Source organism: Cygnus atratus, chromosome 20 (genome assembly GCF_013377495.2).
Source record: "Cygnus atratus isolate AKBS03 ecotype Queensland, Australia chromosome 20, CAtr_DNAZoo_HiC_assembly, whole genome shotgun sequence".
NCBI classification, from domain to species: Eukaryota; Metazoa; Chordata; class Aves; order Anseriformes; family Anatidae; genus Cygnus; species Cygnus atratus.
Genome location: NC_066381.1, coordinates 8,450,879 through 8,474,742, shown reverse-complemented (window position 1 = coordinate 8,474,742; position 23,864 = coordinate 8,450,879). Strand labels below are relative to the sequence as shown.

Here is a 23,864-nt window from a genome sequence, read left to right as displayed (position 1 = left end):
GAATTATTATCCACCTGCTTTAAAAGTTCTTCTTAACACTCATCTTACAGACAGGTAAGGACATCGATTGCTGTATTCTCCCCAGTAAGACTGTCAGAAATCAATGGCAGCTGTATCCAGAGAGCTGGAAGTGACGATCACCTGCCTACTCATTTGGCAAGTAACTGAGATGACACGAGCTGGTGGCATTGGTCTGGTTCTTCATATGCACCTGCCCCGACCATGTAAGTCACCAGCAGAACTATCAGCAGCACGCAGTTTCAGACAAGTGCTGACTGGGGGTGAGGGGTGGCAGGGCAACAGCAACCAGAAACCCAAAGAACCCCTGTGCAAAGAACCCCCCTCCTTTCTCCACAAGAATTATTTGCACTGGAAGATGCCATAAGGAAAACTGGTAGCGCAACTGGCATAAGTTGTTCTGATAAATAACAGAGGATGTCAGCTTCAAGACAAAGAACAGTTTCTATCAGCCCTAAGTTGAAATGTATTTCTTTACAGAGTATGGGTACATATCTGTGTGTATATATTTTTAAAAATAAAATAGCAAGCAGACAGATGTTGATTTATGGAGAGTTAGAATTAAGATAGCCTACTTACAGATGACACCATTCAGCACTAGGTTGTTTTGTTCTATTTTATGTTACTTTTTCATTGCCATATACTGTAACATCACCTCATCTCCAGTGTATTTTAATACCATTTTCATACCACAAAGGTACTAAAAGGCCACAACATTTCAGCAGTGTGTATATTAAGGCTTCCATCATGCAAGAATAACTACAAAATTGCTATTTTGTGTCTGTGATATCTACCTGTAGAGAGGTAGCTGTAAGCCGAAAAGTCTTTATCTCTCAGTCTTATCTCCAATACAGTATTGAAATGACTCATGTTACCAAATGGAAAAAATAAAATAAAATAAATGTGGGCTTATGCTATGCTATATTAAAAGTTTGGCATTATTTGATTAAATAGCTACATTTGCCTGCTTTGATACTACAATCACAGATCTTACCCTTTCTGACAATACATAACCGGAGATAGTTGGCACTCTATCAACCATTCCAGACTTGGAAGGATTATAGGTGCACCGACAGTTAAATGGAGTTAGAGTCCTCTGCCAAAGATAGATAAGTAGCAAGTACTCTTTGATAAGTCCTATCAGAGCTACGGTCTGACACGAATTCCTTTACAAGGCTACTAAATCTTACGCTATGACCCTCACTATGCACATTGCCACGTGCCCCAGTAGAGGCTGAACTCCCTTGCACCAACAAATACATTCCTTTCCCTTCCCCAACTACATGCATGCTGCTTTACATTCCTGACCCAAAAGAAGAGGTCAGGCCTGCATGGTGGGGCAGGGAGGGGGAGAAGATGGAATGCTTTTGTAATAGCAAGGAGTCTAGCCAGAATTGTTAATCCAGTTAGCTGTAAAACAAAAATCTGGTGGCTTTGTGACAAAGGAATGAGGCTGCACAGTACAGTGCAAACACTCTGAGAGTTTACAAACAAGTAATAATTTCCATCATGTGCATACAGTTACTCCTCTGAAAGCAGTTTCTGTAGAAACATTACAGTTGGGGGGCAGATTAAGTCTTAGATCTTTAGTTGCAATGATTCTTCTGCACGCCAGATTTTTATGATAATCATCCATGTAGGCACACACATGCAGAGCACGAGGATACCTGCCAGTGCCATTCAGTAACAGCAGATTGAGTTGGCTGAACTCTTTTATACGAGTATCATGATGCTAGCTTCTGTAGAATTTGGTCATACTTTTACTCACGTAACTGGGTTGCTACCTCATTACAAATCCATTCTGAAATCTCTTCCTATCTTCAACATCATTTGGTAAAAGAACAGAGCTCTAGCAGCAAAAGCATTACTGTATGTGTAATGAAGATCTCAGATCAAACATCTCAACAGCTTCATTTAAAATAAATGCATTATAATTTCCTAGATTATTACCTGCCAAAGCGCAGTGGGTGGTCTCTGAAGGCCTACGCCGTCAGGAATCCCAGGTTCTTAGAATCTTGTCATATCTGTCTGCATCCACCCCCTCAGTGTTTCCAGTTTCCCTTCTTCTGCTTCAAAAAGTAATTCCCTTGCTAGCTGTCACATTAAGATACTGGGATACAGTTCTGCTGCTGCACTTTTGGATTCTAACTGAACCTGATTGTCAAGTTGGCCAACAGAACACAAGTACAACCTACTGCAGTGCCTTGAGCTAATGAAAGTCAATTTCTAATTTCTAATCTTAATTGCGATCCATAGGGCTTGAATGAAACTTACTCATACAAATAGAGGCAGAACTGATAGGAAGCATTCATATTCTGTGTGGCTATTTAGGATTATATACGATCCAGATTTGTTCCTTCAAGTTTGGGTATTTTTCAGGAAGAGGGATGTGGCAGCCCAGTGCATTATCACAGGAGCAAATCTGGCAAAGTTTAAGAGCGCGGTCAAACCTGGGAAAAAAACTGTGAACGGGTTTAAAGTCACATGTAGTCAAACCAGCTTTGAACTGTACATTATCACTGTATAGCTATATTTATATATGAACAGACGTCCATTAAAGTGCCTCCTAGACCTCCTTGTGAGCAGCGTATTCCCTGAGGGTGTTAAGGTCTAACTCCTGACTGAGAAATCACCTCTGGCTCTTCACTCCCTCTTCTATACCCAGTGACACAAATCAACCAAGAGCATGTGAAGTTTACTTATGTTCACATGGCATTCTCTGAAATGTGACCTAGAGGGAAGTTTTATCCTTTATCAGAATTTGCCTGCTTGCCTAATTCTGTACACTAACACATCAGTTAACTGATTCTGTATTTTTCAGTCTGCTTACAAGCACATTATCTTTAACCAAAGAATCTAATTTTATCTTACCAGTGAGCATGGACAAGCTTGCTTACTATCTTGACTGTCTTACACAGGATCTAGGTTGTGTATTTGTGTTTGGTGTTTTCTTATTTTGTTTTTAATTGAACTCCATGACTGGGCCAATAGTTTGTAGAGAGAAAAACATCTATAAGACATTTTCAAGCATGATAGCAAGGGTAACACTTCCTAAAGGGCTCTGTCTATGGTGCCATTTTTCAGAAACTTTCCCAGTTTGTTGTTCCCACCAGTGTTATGATAAGGGTAGCAATTTTAGACACCTCACTGTAAAATGTCTTTATCGTGTCGCTTACCGTTATACTAAGTGAGAATAGCAGCCTATATTTTCTACTCATACTAGCACTAGTACTCTCTAGTGTTTTCATGGATAGCACTGTAATGGTTTTATAACTATGTGCAGAAAGGAACAGTAAAGTTAGAGTAAAATCAATCACCCTGTATCTAACTACCAGTGCTGTTTTAGAAACGCATTGCTTTATCTTACACATATTGTTTTTCTTGGATTACAATTACTACAAATGAATAATTAACTTTTGCAAGGAAAAAGTGACCTCATCCTCCTACAATTAACTGCATTCACACCACTGACGTGTAAACTCTATTTGGATCCAGGAGGATGAAAAAACAATGAATCTGTGGAGCACTGACTTGTGGAAAGCTTTCTTTCACAAGTTATCCAGGCATGAAGGCTGGAACACAGAACCTGGGGAGTCATGAATGTATTTATTACAGCTGCAGGTTCCGGATTTTGGTATTAAGTGACCATAGCACTCCACACAAATTCTGCTAGCAGCAAGCAGCGTACCAGATCTCTTACATATGAGAAAGAACAAATCTAGTAATCACCAATTCCATCCAAATTTATGTATTTGGGTGGCTGGAATTAGTTGATCAGTTACAGTCTTTGACTTTTGAAACTAAGTACACTGACCTCCTCGCAATCGCTAACAAGCAGCAACCAGAGTTCATTAACACCAGCTTCTTAGGCAGCTTTGCTACGTCAATGTACTTCTGGTTTTTATGAGACTTCTAGACAATAATAAATTCTTATTTCCCATTTATAAAACAGTAAAATAACATTAGAGAATGATAGATTTATCCTTTCAAACTGTTCCTGGAAGTATAAAAACATCTATATCTGATTTGAATACAGAAACATTAGTTAAACAAAACCATTTGGACTGTCTATTTACCTTGCCAAACTTCCTTCATCATTGAAGAAATATTCAATACTGATTAAAAAAAAAAAAAGGACTGTGAAACCTCAGAAAAATTATAGTCCTGTAAATCCATGATAACAATGTTAACGCTGTTGTACTACAGCTACTTTTGACAATGATTGGATAAGTAAGTGCATGCGGTTCCCCAAGAACATGCAGTTTTCACCAAGGAACAGAAAAGAATATACAGTTTCTCACCTTGGTGAGGGAAAAGGGACACCAGTCCTTCAGTTTTCATCGATTTCAGCTATCCAACTTTAAATGGAACTGATCAGGCTATTAGGTTCAATCAACACTTCACTCAGATGTTTAAACACAGCCCATTAGGTATGAAGTTAGCAGGTAACTGACTAAAGAAGTGAGCAAGCTAGCAATTTCTTTTAATAGCGTTTTAGCTGATCTGATGTTTCAGGTGGTCTCATCCCTCTCACAACTCCTTTTTTAATTACTTCCATTTGACAGAGTGTCTATTAGATTCTCTCAATCTCTTTACTCTTAAAGTGTTAATTGGCAGCCTCTATGGGCATTTGGAAAACAACCCCATTTAGATTTCCCTGGTTACAGGTTCTATCACCAGGTTTTCAACCATTAGCCAAAACATTCATTGTGTTAAACTCAAAAACTGTGCTTTTCACCTTTTGGAGAAATCAACCCAAATTCTGAGTTGCGCAGAATCTCAAGTTCTACCACCTTCTCCATTTCTTCACTGCTTCTCACACATCATTAGTATATGGCAGTAACTGAAGTCCATATTTATTCTACAAATAAATAGCGGAATCTAACTCTTAACACTTAGAGGCATGCTCCTTCTCTATAGGTCTTGTTTGTGGAAAGACATGAAACTTTTCTGAAGGGGACAGAGGGTAGGGAGAGAAGATACGGAAGGAAAAGGATTTGGGGAGGAATTTTTTTAAACATTTACTTTCAAATGAAGACCGATTTGCTCTTTTTTTTTAAACTATATTTTTTTTTCCAACTTCCTGTCTTGTTTTATGTATTTATCCTTCCTTATTCATAGGATGGAAAAGTAAAACAAATCTTTCTCCAAAGAAATATGTCGTAAATTAATTGATGCAGTTCCGAAACATACAAGTCGATGGAACTACAGGAAGTGTTAGTTTATTCTTGGATTAAAACGTAGCAATTTTTTGAGGGTCATATCCTGTGCCTTTTTATTTAGCCCAAACTTCCTTTGGCATAACTTGGAAGCTGTTGACATGCAGAAAACGTGAATTAAGCTCCATACGCATTGTCTAGCTTGGCACTCTCCTCAAACTTTCCATGTTTATTGCTGCCACTAGTGTTACTACATGGGTAGCTATTTCAGGCATCTCACCGTAACAGTTTTTGTCGTGTCACTTAACCTTGCTCTAACTGAGACTTGCAACTTGCAGCCCCTACTGCTCCATGGATAGCATTGTTTGGTCACCGAAAATGAGCAGCTACGAAAAGTAAATACAAGATCCTGTTGAATGTCTTTCAAGAGCCTAGACGGGCACTTTAGCTAGATACAATTCTATGGTACTGCTTCTAGAAAAATACCTGATTTAGCCTGTTTTCTTCACTATCCTTGCAAGATCTATTTTGCAGCAACCTTTTTTCTAGCAAATGCTCCGAATCTTTATTCTACTGTAAGTACTAATACAACCTTCAGATGCCTATCATTGCAGAATCCCACAAGATCCCATTATAGAACACACCGCAAGGCTACCAGAATAACATGAAGATATGGTATTTTTAATTTTTTGCAGTAGTGAGCATATTGGAAAATGAGGTAAACATTCTGCTGGCAGATAGTATTTAAAATAGTTTATGATCTTATGCTATTATTTCCTTGTTAATTTTAACAAACCTAATTTTTTTTTCAGCCCACAGAAATTTTGGGTTTTACTCCCACACTGAAGCAGCCCTTAATTTTTTTCCCGCCCCCGATTTAACACCTCTGAGCATTTTCTTTTCTATGTGCTAGATGGCCACAGGCAAAACAGAATGGCCCCTTTTCAGCACTGAAAGGAGGCCGTTGAATTGCTTTTCAGTCCTGCCCAAAAAAGTTCGAGTGAAGCCTGAACCAGCTTCCTGCAAAGCATCTCTCACTGGTAACAGGCTGCTAACAGCGAACCCTCATGAGAACAAGAGCATTAGGAAGTACCAGATCTTTCCCTAACTTAGAAGTTAAGGTAGTGGCATAGCCCTAATATCTCGCAATGAAGTCAAAGCAAGCATAAATACGGCAGTGCATAACCAGCTTTCAGAGTCTGGATTCCTTTTAGGGAGTCTGCCACAACAAACCAGGGAAAAAACAGACCTTTGATGAGTTTCTCTATTTTGCAGGTCCATTTCACTGACTGACAACGAGTCTCTAAGAAATGAATGGAAGCCCCAGGGGTGGGTTGCTCAGGTGGCGATATTAGTTAATTCTTTCTTCCTCTTTCTGTTTTATTATTTCACCCTACCCGACTAGCTGCTTTTCATATCTTTACAAATATAAAACAGACTTCCTCAAAGTGCTTTCTTTCTTCTTTCTGTACTTCCTCAACAGATGTTTTTTGTCATCTCTAATTCAGATGGCAATTTTCTCAGAATTAAAAACAGAAAATACCCCTCCAAGGTGTTACTTCCAGATATAATGTTTTGTTCCACTCCATAATAAAGAGGACGAGACTTAGAGCCAGCTTTTCACTGCCTTCTTATTCCAAACTTTTGTTTGGCGAGGTAATTTTTGTTCATCAATGGACTGATCAAAAATTGGTATCTAGGCGAGCACAGAAAAATAAACAAGGAAAAGAAATATATACACACGTACCTATGCCTCACCATAACATTTCTTGGGCTGTTACCACCTTCATCTTTATTACTCTTTGTCAAGACACAGATGTAGCATGGCAACAGAATTGCATTACTTCAGTTTTCAGAGGACAGTAAGTTGAACTGAATAGCTTTCAATATAACAAAACAAATTTTGCATTATTAAGTAAACGATGTTTCGTATTTTTAAAAATGTAATATAAAATTAATACAAATAGAACACCTTTTACAAACAAATTTAATCAAGTTATTTAAAGTCCACTGCTTTCTGCATTAAATTTTCCATTAGTTAGGATGAAATTAAGATATGTTTTTCAGATTTGTTGTATCCTACTATATACACCGATTCACACAATTAAAAATGCCTGTTCTTTCTCCCTGTTGATGCACCTTTCTTCTCTCACCTCCCAAGACACAGGGAGAGTTTGGAATATTTTGGGGGGAAAATGTTTTAAGATATTCTGTAATTTCAAAGGAGAAACTATATTTTCTTTAATCCCCAGAGCTAGATTTAGAACTTTGAGGCTTGACTCAAATGTTTAGAAAGGACTCTATGTCACAAACATCAGCAGCACTTATAAAGACAAAGCGAATGTGAATTGCACCAACTCCATTTTGTGAGATGCTACACCAAAAGCACCTAATACCCAAAAATGCTATTCTAAAATTAGTGTACAATGTAATTAGGAAGATTTAAAGTATTCTATCCAATCATTTGGGTCACTCATAATCAGTCACATTGAAAAAGGTTAACGCCAATGAGGAAAGTTCAAAGCACTCAAAATTCATTCTCAGCTGAGCAATGCACTGGGGAAGATGCTCACGTTACTTAACGAAGGCTCAATTCCGTGCTCCAGCCAAGCAGCCTGCGCGTCCTGCCCCGGCCAAACCCTCCTGGAAACCACATCTTCCCTTCTCCGCTGATTGCGATGGGAATTGCACAAGTGTTACATGGTGATAAGTCGAACCCACGGGTTAGCTGGAAGGTGATTCTTTTCATGAATTTTGCATGGTTGCTACCACTGAGGTAAAAAGTTAAGGGCCGGAGAGAAGAGCTCACAGTAATAACAACAACAATAATGTGCAGTATTTGGTCTGAGAGCACAAGGCTGTTCTGAGAGACCAGAGGAGAGAGAGATGTTGCGAACAGATGGTATGTCCCACTTTCTCTTCAGTTTTCTAAGGCATGAATGTATCTCAAAGCTTATCCTTTTTGGGCACATCAGAACTAACAGTCATCACTAGTATTTGCCATCACAGAATAATTGTATGTACAAGCAAAACTTTGTAATCAGTTCTATGTGACAATTTTTTAAAATCCAAGCTCTCTGTTAAGTTACCCATTATAACAGATGTTTATCTGAAGTTAACAAGGACTAACCTTAGTTCAGTCCAGCATTTACATCAGTGCTCACTTCTACTGGGGGCACTTTGATCCTCTCCTTAACATTCAAATGGGAATTGTTGGTAAATTTGTTTCCTTGGAAAAGCTGAGTCAACTTTTGGGGAATGTCAGAAGGAGAGATTAAATTCATCTGATAAGAGATACAGCTTTTATTCTCAGTGGAGCGTACCCACTGCAGTGAGAAAGCAGAACCAAGAACAGCCCAAGGCAGCTGTGTTCGGCAAGCAGAAAACCGATCTGCTCAGTGAACGACCGAGTTCCCCCAAACCTCGAGCAACATTCAGCTTCTGACTGCTTGGTACCCACACGCAGGGTGTTACACAGCTGCTAAGAAGAACAAGACATCTGAGAGCATAGCATCTTTTGAGATAGGGACCTCGATATATAAACACTTGGGTTCAGTCATGCTTGCCTCAGACACAACCATTTGACAAACAGAATGACACTACCTACAAGTAAAGCTTCAGTTTAAAATATATATCATGCTGTATATTTAAGTGTGTATGATTGGTTTTATACAAAATCCTATTTTTTTATGCAGGTAGGAATTTAGATACTTTGTCACTGGGCCACACTGCCTCAGGTGGGCTCACAGGTTCAAAAAGAACTGAATGTTTCCCCCGATTTTCAGGTGATCTATTATAAACTAATATGCCAAATACTTTGCTTAAAAATACAATTCCTACTGTGAGATTTAGCAGCACTAGCATCTAATAAAAAATAAAAAAATACAAGCAGCGGCTAATTGAGCAAAGTTTGTTGTATGTGAAGTTGGTACACGTGGAAAAAGAAATTTTTGTTACGGAATATGTTCCCTGTCCAGAAACAGAAAAAGCAAAGCATAACTACTTGCTAAATTCTCAACTACAGGGTATGGGGTTGGGCCCTCTATAATTTCAAGTTAGGATTGAAAGTAAATGAATTATTCTAAAAGCTAATTAATATAATGCATGGAGTGGATTTTTTCATAACACTAATGAAAAATAACTTACCACATTCATTTCAGATTTTTGAACCTCTGTAAGAAGGTCATAGCCTGAGGTGAAAGGAACAGCCCTAGAAACAGTGCCAAAAGTTAAAATGCCAAGTCCTTTTTTTATACACTGCTTCTGTTTTTAGTTACACCAGGATGGAAGTACAGAGCATATAAAAAAATTATATTCTCAAATGAGAGAAAGTACTCAAATTCTTTATTGTAAGTGAAGAACAAAAGAAACTAACCCCCCCCAAAAAACTTTACAGACCTTACAGGATCATAAAAGATCAGCAAAAATAACTTAAAAATCATATCCTCTGAGAAAATGAACTTCGAGAAGCTACCCACAATTTTACCTAATTAATCCAATATTCCTTTTATTGTAATTCCAGCTACAAGAAAAGTGCAAATATTTCACAATTCAGACTTGCCTGCATCCAAGTACATTTCTGCCATGATCAAAGTTTAGCAGTCAACCTTTCAATCCTGCTCTACCACAATAAACATAAAACTTCTCAACTGATTGCATGCAGGATCCAGACCTGGTGAGCAGTACTAGAGCTTAAAATGCTGGTTCAGTTACTCAATCATTAGTTGCCTTTAGCTGTTTTCCATCCAATATAAACATAAACTGAGGTAATCCTGCAATCTAGTTAACTCGTTTAACTTCTGTATTAATTACTGAAGTACCCAAGGGCATCTATTTCCCTTGCAGTTCTAATTTATGAGACTCATGATTACTTCTTTATAAAATGCCTTATTAGACGTGGGTGATGTTGTTTCTCCCTAATGAAGTACAAAGGCACAGCAGAAATGTTTCTGTAAAACAAGCCTACAATCTGCATTCATTTCATCTAATCGCTAAATATATTATAACAACAAAAATCTCAAATATTTGGTTAGCGGTTGATTTCAGCTAACTCAGAGACGAGGAACTACCTGCCGACGCACAGCAGTGACCATTTATAGTCTCATGGCATGTCACAGGTTACTGACATGTCATGGACACGCGTTGTTCAGGACACATTTATTTTTATAACCATTTGCGTTACGTAATCATGGTTGCATTGTGTTGCATAAGACAGTCTTGCAGCATGGTTCAAAGAACATCTAATGTTTTAAAGCGTTAATTCCATTTCATCTCGTTTCTCACATATCCTTCCTGGTTGGTGAGAATACTTATGAGGAGAAAACAAAAACCGGTACACAAAAACAACACCAAGAAAGAATACGATGCAGAACAGCCTGAGATTATTTCAGAGTGACATCAAATATAGGAACAAAAAGAATTCTCATTATGTGTACTACATGCCCTGTTGCTTTTGCTCTTAATGTGATCATGTTAGCAATTTAGCAAGACAACATAAAAATGAATGAGAACATATTCCAGTGACAGAGCAGTCAAGACACTGAAACTTCTATTCATATAGGGTAAAGCCAACTAAAATTTCAACATCAAGAAAAATATTTTTTAACATGTTTTGTGGAAAGAGCCACAGCTGAGTAGACCATCGTTTCTTCAAAGGATAGGTGGAGAAATACTCTGTCATTGCTAAAGGTAATTACAGGGAGGAATTTTAAGGGCAAAACTATTCTGTGCAGGGTGCTTTGTGCAGAATCACTGAAAAAATGCTAGAAAGGAACGAAGCCTAACATGCTCGTCACATCCAAAAGCCAGGCAGAAGTCGTTTCACAAGATGGCCAAAAGATTTTAGTTAGTCAAGGGTTTTTGAGTACCTTATAAATGAAAAATGACATATTACAAATAGAATTTATTATCCACGTTCCTTCTTGATAAACCAGACTAGTTTCAACTGCGGTTACATAAGGTCCAAGAAAATAACTTGTTAACACAGGTCTAATTACTCAGTCAATACCTGTGCAGAAGTGAACAGCTTCACTAGGAGCAGTAGGATCTAAGCAAATTGCTTTGGGGTCAGAAAAATCTTGGTGTGAATAGGCTCCTAGCAAAATTATCTCCCCTTAGTTTGTTGTACTACTAGAAACTTTCATTGAAATAAAAGCACTGGAATGAATATAGTCCTGTAATCTGCTCACTAAGAATGAGGTTTTTCAATGGTTATATAAAGCAACTTCCAAGCATAATCACCATCGCACTTGTAAAATTCAGCATCCTTTAATCATAAATTAGTAAGAAGTTTTGAAATGTCACCATATATGTTAACCATTACAGAATGTAAATCTGCAATTTAAATAGCTCGTTTTAGCTCGTACACTTTTTTTAGAAGGAACATCAAAATATCTGATTCGATTCAGTATTTCCAAACGCGTGGGAGCATGAACTGAAGATGCCTGGAAAGCAACTTAAAGAATCTCTTGCCGGGTAGACCATTAGTTGGGTTTTGAAAGTGATTATCGCTAAATATCACCTATTTGTAGATTACCATGATTTCCAGTCTAAGGTGCATGAAATATACCCACCGCTGAAAGCTAGGACATAACCATCACCCAGTACATGGATTAAATGTCATAGGAGCGTCTTTTAGAGGGCCCTAAAACATTAGCAACAACACTAGTTTCTCTTAACTTTCCACGTACATTTCTACTAGATTATGTAGAATCTCTCACAAAGAAGCATGGGGAGTTCTAAGACCAACATCCTCGGGTCTGGGGATATTGGACCGGCTGGGCACCCCCACAGACCCTCATGGCAGGGCTGGACGCTTGCTGCTACCACCCCACAACCCCATACTAGGTGCCTGGTTCAACAGCTGCGCTCAGGAGGAGATTCCTGATCTCAGCGGGGCTGCAGCAGATGCCACCAGCCCAAGGCCACCGCGCGGTCCTGCTGCCACCCAGGAGCAAGCTCAGGCGGGGAAGCGGACTGCCGGCACAGCCACGGGTGGGAAATTCAAGGGTCCTGCTTTGCCAAACCTCCTCGCCAGGCACCATAAAATTCCCCAAAAGAAGCGCAACCAAAGTCTGCTTCAGTCGTTTATTGTGAACATGGGCCAACATCACCATCTTTATTTCCATTGTAACTCTGCGCAAAAGAAGATTAAACAAGTACCATCTTAAAAAGGATGGTGTTTCTTTTTTGTTGGCCTCTGTGATAAACATTAGAGACGGCAAGTAGTGTGATTATATTTCCTATAATGGCTTTTACATTGCAATCAATAGAACAGGTGATAAGAGGCAAATTATGAAAGAGTAAAACATCACAGCCTATTTAATGTGAAGTTAAAAAAAAGCAATCTAGCATAACATATGAATTTCAGTTTACAGATACTGACAACAATGCCAGCTTTCATACAACATTGGTTAAGAAATCAAGTTAAAAACACGTATGTCTGCTTTATAAAGGGAGAAGATATGGTCTCTTCACTCATCAGTGTTGGAGACAGCAGACAGAACTTGTGTTTTTCAGCTGAAGAGCTTCACAAAAAGATTTCTGCTCACATAAAATTACCATGAAACATTCTTCCTTTTTAACTTAAAATTGCAAGATTAAAGGGGGGAAAAACACTCATTTACTGTCCATATTTTATGTAATTCTACTGTTAAAAGGCTGAGTCTACGTTGCTTTTCTTGACTTTTCATAGCAAGACTGTACGGAATACCTAAAACTGTATAAAAACATTTCCTCTCTTTGAAATAAAATAGAGAGGATTAATTTTTAAAATCTCACTTAAAGCCTTACAGATTTTAGTCCTGGGATCTATGATATTCTGGAAATGTTGCATAGTACTCTACAAAGAACTCTAAAAGGGCAATAAATGCTTGCAAGTTTTTCTTTTCTTGTCCCAAGTGTGAGCAAGATTTTTATAGTCCTCAGAATAAGCACTTGGTCATCAACACTTCAGCTAAGCAATGAAGTTGACATAACATTAAGACTTTTTCTAACACGGAATCTTTTGCAAATTCGAACACTGGAGAAATAGGTCTGCTTTCTAAGTTCGTGAAAGATGGCTTTGAATTAATGTTTGGAAGCAAAATACTGCAGCACCAAAATCACTGGAAACAAACCTGAACCTACAAATGACAGACACACTATTAATTCCCAGAAAAGCCTGGGGATAAAAGGAGGGGATGAAAAATGAGAGGGAAAGAGAAAAGGGTGGAAAAAAGAGTAAGACATGCAAAAAAATATACCACTGGATTTTTTAGATTATGTCATCTGTTCAGGAAGAAATCTAACAGCAAGATACTTTTGTTCCTCCTAGTGACACAGCTTCTGAGGGTGCACTGTTTAACACGGCCCAGCCCCGTCCTCTCTTAGCAACCACAACTTTATTGATTAGTTTTTCAGATGTCTTGTCAAGAACCAGCTTTTAAATACATCACTTTTAATAAAGTATCAGTAGGAAGAGGAATAGAAAAGATTATGATGTACGGCTTGGCTGCTTCAAGTTAGTACCTTCTTCCTTTAACGTAAGTCAGAAATGATGACTGCTCCTGACTCGGTGGGAGCAAGCCATGGGGTCTCATTTAACAGATGTAGGATTAAGTACTTACTATATTTGCTGCTGCATTGCAACTGTTTAAATTATACAGTTTTGTCTTGAATAGGATGTTAGAGAGGATAATCACAAAATAAACTTTCAAGCTATCATCATCCAATGTTCCAATGCAATTCCTCAGGAGTTATTCTCTTTTTGGTTATTCTCTTCATCTAACATACCTCCTATTAATCATTTTCCTGCTGCTGAGGATCACTAAGAAAGCACACGGTACACATTTTGTGGCATTTAGACAGATACAAAGATTACATTAATCTAATTTTCCAAGCATATGCTGTCTCCAGAAAGAAACCAGGAAATGGAAATCTCTAAGGGGGATATGAGTCTTTTGGAAAATAGCAGGAAAATCGCATAAATAGAAACTCTTCTTATACCGATCTGTACAGAGGCATAAAACTATTACTTTTTTTTTCATGGTTGGCAATATGTTCCCATTTCTGAAATGGTCTTACTTCTCTCAAAAAGAACTAAAGTAGAGTGCTCAAAATAGCTGAGAAACAGCTGTTGGATTTTTCACAGAATGAGGATTTATCCTCATTCTACTTATAATGCAAACCAGTCATTTGACTAATGTATAGTTACAGTTACAGAAAGCATGCCTTCACAATATCGCCCTTCTTGCTAATAACATACCAATAAAACATTCTCCGTTCCATGACTTTATGTGCACTTTTTTTTTTTAACACTGTCACAACCACCAGGCACAGAAGTTTTACTCATATGCATGAAGTTTCTCGTCTCTGTAATCATCTACTCAAAGCCTTCACTGTAAATGGGGAAGTCATTTACTTTTGTCAGCGGAATAACCTTTTGGCAGTTTTAAGTTTCGCTGGCAACTGGTGAGGACACTAAAATACAATACTTCACCTGGACACCACTTTTGCATGCTTGCACTTACCTCAGATTCCATCACCACACAAGAAGCAGTTACTTCAGCTTAGTTCTCTGTATTATACGTGGCTTACAATATTTAAAATGCTCTGAAGAATTACATTTTGCAGTTATCTTCAATCTTCAGTTAAAATATATTAGTTTACTATTGAAATGCATTTTCTAAACATTACAAGTAAGTTATTTAAGCCTTTGGAAAACAACTTTTCCCAAATGACCCCCTGCTCCCTTTATTTTGAAGCAAATGCTGCCTTTTGCTTCCTAATGTAGGTGCCTATAGGAGGAAGCCTGCATCGACTTCACTTTAAACAAAGCCAAGATACTTCATTCAGCAACCATCAAAAGATTCATACAAAGGCTGCACGAAAATAACTACTGGCAAGAGCTATCCCTTCATAAGGAATCCTCTCAAAAGGTCTTTGCTTAATAATTTCATCCAGGAACAAGGACCTCAGAAACTGGGGAACCTAAATCTGCCTGTCCTGGGGTATGGGGACACAGAGAGACAACACATGCACAAACACACACACGATTTCAAAATCGTTTAATAGATGTACCTTAAATAATAATTTAAAATAATCTGTTCTATACCTAAAACTTTATCACAAGTCTGTTAAAAAAAAAAACACATTCTAAATATGTGGAAGGGATGTGCCACTCTTTTCTCTGTCACATCCTATACGTTCCCTGCTGTATTCAAGAGAAAGACTTTGCAAAGGTGGCGGGGTGAGCGTGTGTGGATGGATGGGAGAGCTTTATCCTCCGCAGCTATCATTGTGCTGCTGTCCCCATCGCCCACAAACGCATGAGGCAGGTTAGAATGGAACAGAAGCAGACCATGCAGTTGTAAAACCCCATTCTTTCTCTATTTATTTCTTGTGACCGAGTAACACCTCCCATTACAATTATCAGCTCAATGGCAGAAAGCTCCCCGGTGTGCTGTGCATATTTTCACAGGTTCATTTGTCTCCTCCTGTGGCATCAGTTTAAAAAGGCTCCTAAAGAAATGCCACTAACAACCATTTCTATTTCCAGCCTTCAAAGCCAACGCTGAGCACAATACAAAGCCCTGGTAACTCATCTTTAGGTTTCAGTCCACAGACTTTTCGCACTGGGAATAGCTCCCATCTGTTTCCTCTTTATGCACCAGCCTTTAGAAAGCACAGATCTGCAAACTGCCTGTGTACAGAACAGAGCGAGCTGGCTTTCCCCCGCTGACGGCAGGAACAGCCCCAGGATCGTGGACAGCTTTCTCCTACGGCTTTCTTCTCCTTTCTCCCGATCCGTAAATGCACGGTGTGGTTCTCTTGATGAGGGGTTTGGGGGGGGAGGAAGGGAGGGACTGCCTCTCTTTCCCTTCCCCTTGTTCTCCCCTTCCTTCTTTCTTGGCAGAGGCTTCCCCATTTACACACCCTCACCGAGGGAACATTTCGATTTCGAGCCTCGGAACAATCAACCACGGGCACCTCCTGCTTTGGCACCGTGAGACGTGTGTGTGTCCCCCCAAAAAACAAGCTGTTCTTCAGACGGGCGCCCCCGGCCCCCGCTCCCTGTCCCGGGCGAGGCGCTGTGATGGGAGCCCCAAACGGGGGGCGCCTGCCCTCGCTCCCCCCTCAGCACGGGCTCCTGCAGCCCCTCATCCCCCCTCAGCAAGGGGGTGCTCCACGGCCCCACACGCGGCCGGGATCTCCTCAGCACCACGCGGTCTCCCCCTCAGCCCCTCACGGGGTCAGAGCCCCCCGGGACCTCTGAGGCTCCACAGGGGGCCGGATCCCCCTCAGCCCCTCACAGGGCCGGATCACCCCCGTCCCCCCTCAGCCCCTTACGGGGCAGGGTCCCCCCCGTCCTCCCTCAGCCCCTCACGGGGCCGGATCCCCCCTTACCCCCCTCAGCCCCTCACGGGGCCGGATCCCCCCTTACCCCCCTCAGCCCCTCACGGGGCTGGGTCCCCCCTTGTCCCCCCTCAGCCCCACAGGGGCCGCCCCCCTCTCCCCTCGCACACTCACTACTTGTACAGCTGCTGCAGGCAGAGGTCCAGGCACTCGCCCTCCACCTCCTCCTCCGTGATGTACTCCGAGAGCGGCCGGGGCAGCGGGGGCAGCGGCGGGGGAGGCGGCAGCGGCGGGGCGAGCGCCTGAGGGTCGCCGGTGTCTCCCTCCTCTGCCTCTGCCTCGGCGCCCGCCGCCGCCGCCGCCTCCTCTCCCTCGGCCCCGGGCTCCTCGGCGGCCGCGGCGTCGGCAGCGGGAGGCGGCGTGGGGGGGGAAGGCACCGGCGCCGCCGGCTCTGCCCCGAAGGGCCCGCGGAACTCTCCCAAGAACAGCTCGAGGAAGCGGCGGTAGCTCTTCTCCTCCGCGCCGCCTCCGCCGCCGCTGTTACTGCCCGAGCCGCCCGCGGCCATCGCTTCGCATTCCCGGCCGCCCGGCGGCGGATCAGCACTGCGCCCGCAGAGAGCTCCCTGCCCGCCGCCCGCCTCCCGCCCGCCTGCGCGCCGCGCGCGCGCTCCCGACACGGGGACGCGCACGCCGCTGAGGAAGCGGGGGGGAGCCTCAGGAGCGGGAGCGCGGCCGGCGCTGAGGGGACCGAAGGGGGGCGGGCGCGGCGCCGCGCCGAGGCAGGCGGGGGCGGGCAGACGCGGGGGCTCCTGACAGGATCCTGCGGGCGGGCTCCCAGGGCTGTGAGGTGCGGGGTCACCGCCTGAGGGGTCCCCCCCCGTCACACCCTACAAATTACGTGAGGGAAGCAGCTCACGTCCTGCTGCCGATAAATATATTTCGTTTGTGAAAGGAATTCTGGCTTGCGTTATGTATACGTCGCTTTTCGTTTGTGAAAGGCGTTCTGGCTGGCGTTGTACTCCGCTGCCGGAACGCTATTTTCACAGCTCCCAGGTCGAGAAATATCAGCGATGAGCAGGGGTAATTGTCACGTATTTAAAATAGCGCGGATACAAGGGGAGGAATGGGATCCTTTATGGCCGCTGCGCCTTGACAAATGGCCAAGCCTCACCTGCAAAAAGTGTTCTGATTTTAATGGATTGGAATAAGGACAATAGCTTTCTGGAACCTGTTGTTCCCCGCGCTGTGGTAATTACCTCTGCGTGTCAGGTGCTGCTGTAAACCTGCCTTCTGCTCGCTGGATGGTTAGTTCGGAGCCAAACTAATTTTAGAGTATTTCCGGCAACTGCATTGACTGATCATATTGCAATCCTGTGAATATGTAAAGGCCACAAGAGTTAAAGTGGTGATTGTCACGGTTGGTTTTAGCCTTTCGCTGCCAAAAGCTATTAAAGCGGTAGAAAACCACATAGCTTCTCCCAGAAGAATATCTCCAAGTGTATTTTTTCAGTATATCAGCTATATGCTTTCAATCTAGCATCTGTTTACTTAAGAATGCCAGGTAAAAATGAGAGGTAAAAACGATTGCAGATCTCTGTGAAGAGGTAGCCAGCAGTTGCAGCTGATGACATCATTGCTTTTTTTTTTTTTAATTTTTTTAGGTTTGTCTGTACTGCATCATCTGTGAGTCACAAGCCTCGAGAGAATGCCTATCACTGCAAGTATCCAAAAAACAGTTTTAAGTTCATGATTAGTTGTTTTTGTATTAGTAATTCAGGTAGTTGGAGTTCCTAAGAAACTGTAATCTAGATAATCTTAGTGTAGTATGGTCTCAATTCTAAAAATTCTGATTACAACAATCTCCTAGAAGTAACAGCTAGTTCAGCGAGATGTATGATCAGCTTCATCTTGTTTGACAAAAAGCAATTAAGCTGTACAAGAAAAGATTTTAAAAGCATTTAGATAACCTTTTTCTTAATTTTTTTGTTAATTGTATATTTCTGAGTTGTTTCAAACAGCGTATAAGAGTATCTGAGAGCAATACCTACTCTGCTTCATGTAGGAATGTTAAAGTTACCAGATGTCCTTGATTCATCTTGGCAGTCCCCATGTGCTTTTCGTCATTTGTCTAATCGCTGAGGACACTAATTAAAATGAAATAGAGTAGAACTTTGCACTCAGGATACTTTGTCAAGTTTTGGCACTATGGTCAAGTTAGTATTGTTTTGCTTCGATATTAAATAAAGAGCTTATGGCCCTAAGCCATGTTGACATTTGTTTCTGGGAGGGAAGGTGAAAAACCATTCTTATTAACCTGCAACGTGGAACATATGGTGACTGTGGGTGGTATGGCTAAGTTAGGCAGCCAGGAACCTGCTGTCACTTCACTGTGTGGAGATAGCGGGGTGGGCAATTACCACAGAAGGTAGCCATGCTGCTACTTGCTGCTGTCCAGAAAAGGAAGCTCTAAATGTGATGTATTATCAAGTAAGCACTAATCTATGAGAGGTGCGTTTGGTACTATTATAAAATGTTTTTAGTGTTTGGTAACTCTGGAAGCTAAATTTAGACTGCCTCAGTGCACTCTTGATTCCTGGGTAGCAGCAGTATGAATGGTTCCTATGTGCTGAGGTTTGGTGAATGGAGGAATTTCACAATTCATAAAGTTTTGAGCCTGAAATCATTGATTTACAACATATTTTCAAATGGAGGATAAGACTTGCACCTGACCTGAGAAGGAAATGCAGGTGTTTCTATCCTTTTTGGCTTCATCATGTTGTGGTTTTAGGAAGGTTTTACACTCCTGTGTTAGAAGGAATCCGATTTATTTTAGCCTTGAAAATGTGTCTTCCTCTTTCTCATTTTGCTGATGAGAAGTAAGCAGGATTTGAGCAGGCCTTGGGGAGGTGACCTGAATAGTATGGAGTGCAAGAAGAAGTGCTTTTTAATTTTTTGTAACCTTTGGAAGTAATTCCTGTATGCTGACAAGTAGAAGACTTGTATAATTGTCAAATGCTTTTTACTGTCTCTACACTTATGTTATATGTTCTGATACTATACAAAAGAGTATAACAGGAAAACTTAATGGAAAAAAATGCTTTCTGAGGCGGTCTGTTTAAAAGGTAGGGCTTTTGCAGTAAACCAGAAGTAATTTTTGAAGCTGTATTCTGTTTTCCTGACCAGATGAAACCACCAGAAAAGCATGTATTTTCAAGCCTTTGGCTGTTCTCTTCTTGAAGGCAATTTTACAGCAGAATTTCATGCAGTGTTGTATATGGGGTAATATATTAAATGATACTTGCACTGTTGAAAGAGATTAAAATTCTATGTATTCGTATAATCAATATTGGTCACCTTGTGAATGTGAGTATGTGTCTGTGTTCTTGTTATAGCTCATAAAACTCAATGATATAATTATTGTTCAACTTCACTAAAATAATTTCAGTTAGTTAAGGGTAAGGACAGTGAGAATTTTAAAGGAATAAAGTGTGAAGGCTCTTGTTTACAAGCTGCATCAAGTTCCAATTAATTTTCTTAAGGTTCAGACTTTGTTCAACTGCAGTTTTAAAAAGCAAAGTAACTTCTGTCACTGCAGTTGCACAGGCTTCTTTGCCACAATAATTACTCTGTTAAGATGTTCCTAAGAATCATGGTCTCTTTCCCTCCCTACCTCTCTCTCATGTTTTTTGAGGCCAAGTCAGCTTTTTAAATTTAATATTTATAGATTATTCTGAAATATCCACACTCATTGCAAAACACAGGATTTCAGGCCTGAATCCCACTTCCCAGCTGTCATGGAAATTTCCAGTCTCATTCCAAAGGAAAATTCCATTTTCAGTCTTCCATTCAGACCCCTGTTTAGGAAAGGGATTTCTCTGAATAGCAATTGTGAGAAACAGGATATTAGTCCATGCCCATTTAGTTGGATTTGGAAATCTGTTGGAGAAAAGTATGTGGAAAAAGAGCAAACAAGAAGCTGAGCCCTTCAAAATGATTTAACAGGTCTGGAACACTCTCAGAGCAGATCTAGCGCAACATGCCTTGTTCTGCATTAACAAAGGCGAAGTTTGTTACGTCATAAGATCTTTGACTGACTGATTGAAGTGTTCCTGTATATTAGTGCCTGTGGGATTCCCTCAGCAAAACACAGCGAACCACATAACACTTAGTAACGTGGTCTGGAAGTTGTCAAATTGTGAGATCATCCTGCAGGCAGGAGCACACCAGAGTCCAATAACTCATTAAGGTTGATCCACTTCAGCTATCAGTCACTCTTCATTATCATTTTCCTTTTACTGCTAAACAGAGCTGAGGGGCACAGACCTGGTATCAGTAAGCAACAGAGTTTGCTGGAAGTGTTGCTGTGCCAGGCCGTTGCTCTGTTCTTTCCATTTCTGTAACACATTTCATCCGAGGCTGAAGTCCAACAGCACCGTACTGTGTGAATCTAGCACTACTGGAATTCCTAAGCCTGAAGCTCACTTTTGTTCAGCAGAGGCAATAAAATGATTGTACACCACTTAAATCACATTTATACTATTTTCTAGGGATTTCACGTTGTGTGTGTATTTTGCCCTTTCAGGATGGGGGTGAAGTTCCTCCTGAAGTGAAAAAGTTTAAGCCAGACTTGTTAAGGCAGGTGCCTAGTGGGATATAAAAAAAAATATATATATCGGTTCTTCCACAGACTTAGTTTAAATGACTTGTTTGACATCTTACCGTAGATTAGATTCCTGATTCTGTGATATCCTGCTCCAGTCACAAGACCTTGAATTTTAGTCACCTACTTAAAAATATCTATTAAAAAAAGAAGGGGGAAATCAATCACTCGTGTGAGAACCAGCAACCAATTGCTGTTGTGTCCAGACTCTGGGCATTATATTTATAATAGATAAAATAGAACGGTAGGATTCACAGACTCTAAAATGGGTGTGCAGCTAATGCTAACTTCCTTTGAACAGTCTCAAATTCTGTCACAGAAATTTCTGCCACAGAAATTTGCATTAATTATACAAAATTAATGAATGAATTACTTTAAAGAGAAACATTTATGTAATGTCTTCCATAACACTTGTAGTCAAATGTGTAGTAAGCCTCAGTAGTGAAAAAAGATGTGACATTATGTTAAAATCTCATGTTGACAATCTCTTACTTTGTAAGTGCAATTTTCATGCTCTAAAACATTTTTATCTACTTATATAATAAAAAAGAATCACTAAGTAAGAGTCGTCGTAACTATGTTTGCTAAAAGTGCAGTAGTTCACACTAAATAAATTAGAGTATTGGAACGATACGTGTTGTAAATTTAGAAGTCCAAAATAATGTAATGTGACATACCAAACTGAGCAAATATTACAACAACATGCCTGGAAACTGTGGAAAAAAAACATTGACATCCACTTAGAACCAGTTATTAAGATCCATAGAGTTTCCTTTTTATATTCCTATATACATTATCGGATATTTTATATTTTAAACATTCTCCCTTTTCATTGTTTGAAAATTGTCTGTTTTTATATACATATATATGTATGTATGTATGCATGTATCCTGATGCCTCTCTAGTTCCATTTAAATCAGCAGCAAGAAATTTTTGTGAAAAATGAACAGTATTAGCTATAATTCTTGAAGAATGACTTCAGTAAAATATATACTTTTTGATGTATCTTTTCAGCATGTAATCTTTTTACTGCTTATATAGTGATTGAACTATTGCTTTTAATACCGTTTATTATTTCTATAGGTTTAGTTACAACTGTGTAGAATCCTTAATATCTCTAATAAATAGATTGGGCATACTGTACGGATATTGCTTGCTTGTAGGAAGCGAGGTGGTAGCTCACAGTTTAACAGTGGGTGCATTTGTGGGTGAAATTCGGAACTGGGAAGGTGGCCAGTTCCTGGTGATTTCATTCTTCAGTGTAGAGCATCAGTGCAGAAATCTTCCACTAGCTAAGGGAAGCCAACTTTTCTGACCCTAATCATCCGAAACCACTCTATGGCTGGAAGCCACAAGACATTGAGTAGCTTTGGGAGCCAGGGAGAGGGGAAGCCCAGGAGCAGGTAGCAGCTGGCACTGGTTCCCAGTCATGGGGAGGACTGGTGCGGAGGAGGACTGGGCAGGCTGCTTGGCAGCCCTATGACACTGCCAGATTCAGCAGCCGGTGGTTTGCATTCCCCTACAGCAGGGTGGCTGCACTTGGAATGGTTGGCAACCGTAGGTTAACTTCTCCTTCTGTAAGGAGAAGTATTATTTCCCTTATGTATGCTGTTGTAATATTTGTGATACCGCAACGTATGTGCTCTATTTATTTAATTTCCCTCATGGTACTCAGTTGTAGGACAAGAAAGCATCAAACCATACCTTGTAACTTAGACATATTTCATATAAAATTAATACACGTTAAAACAGCATAATATAGCTTAATGTGCCTTTTAAAATAATTATGATCCTGATCATGAGACAATCACTTCTGAGAAGCTGGAACACAGTGACTTGTCCTTCCAACTTACATATATTTTTTGCTCAGAAAAAGGATGGAGTTACAAAAGCAGGCAGTAAGGATTTCACCTTTGTCAATAATCCATGAAATGCCTTAGAATAAATCTCCTTCTAAATTTAGTCCCCCCTCTTCCCCCCAAAGTAACTGAAATTCAACAGCAAAATAGACGCTATATTTTAATTATTTTTTTCTGAACGCTGTATTTGACATCCAGATTAGCAGCTGAGCCTCCTTCCACATTAGTCAACCTGTTGGTAATTGACTTTAATACAAGACTGACACATAACTTGAACCTTGGCTACACCTTATTTCCTTCGGTTAAGCTATTTCCTCTTTGGGTTTTCTTAATCTTATTCTACTTGAAAGTTAGTTGGTTTCTCAGTGTTTCGTAATGGAAAAGGCACAGAACACGTAAAATCAGGAAGAAATAAATTGTTATTTTCCCTTTCCAAACTGAAGAGTTTCAGAGTAGGATTCTAGGCTTGAGGAGCAGACCATCCTAACCACAGATTGTTCTTCTTGCCAAGTCTTGTGGTGGATACTGTGTTCTTGTTGTGGTGACAGAGGAGGTTCCTACACCACACGTAAATGTCAACCTTACAAAACCTAGTAATATTAAACTCAGCGTGACAGTGAAAGCCGTTGCCTTTCAGAAAAGTGGAACTTAAGCAACAAACCAAACGACCTATTTTATTTTTGACTCAGTGCTATGAAGCAGCTAGTTAGAATTGTACTTTTTGTGCAGTCATAAAATTGTCTTCTGCCACTCACTGTTGTGCACTGATGCTCTGAAATGCAAGAGAATTCTAGGTACGTGTTAGAAAATATCAACTTGCCATGGAAAATTTAT

At 40.5% G+C, this 23,864-nt stretch overlaps 1 protein-coding gene across 1 annotated transcript in view; it reads right to left on the bottom strand.

The window, feature by feature from the left end:
* PPM1E (protein phosphatase, Mg2+/Mn2+ dependent 1E) overlaps nucleotides 1–17,077 on the bottom strand; it is a 63,338-nt gene extending 46,261 nt beyond the window's left edge. The window contains exon 1 of the mRNA XM_035560887.1: nucleotides 16,686–17,077. Within this exon, the coding sequence (XP_035416780.1) occupies nucleotides 16,686–17,077 (392 nt within the window). The remainder of the gene's footprint in view (nucleotides 1–16,685) is intronic.
* Between the last annotated feature and the right edge of the window lie 6,787 nt (nucleotides 17,078–23,864).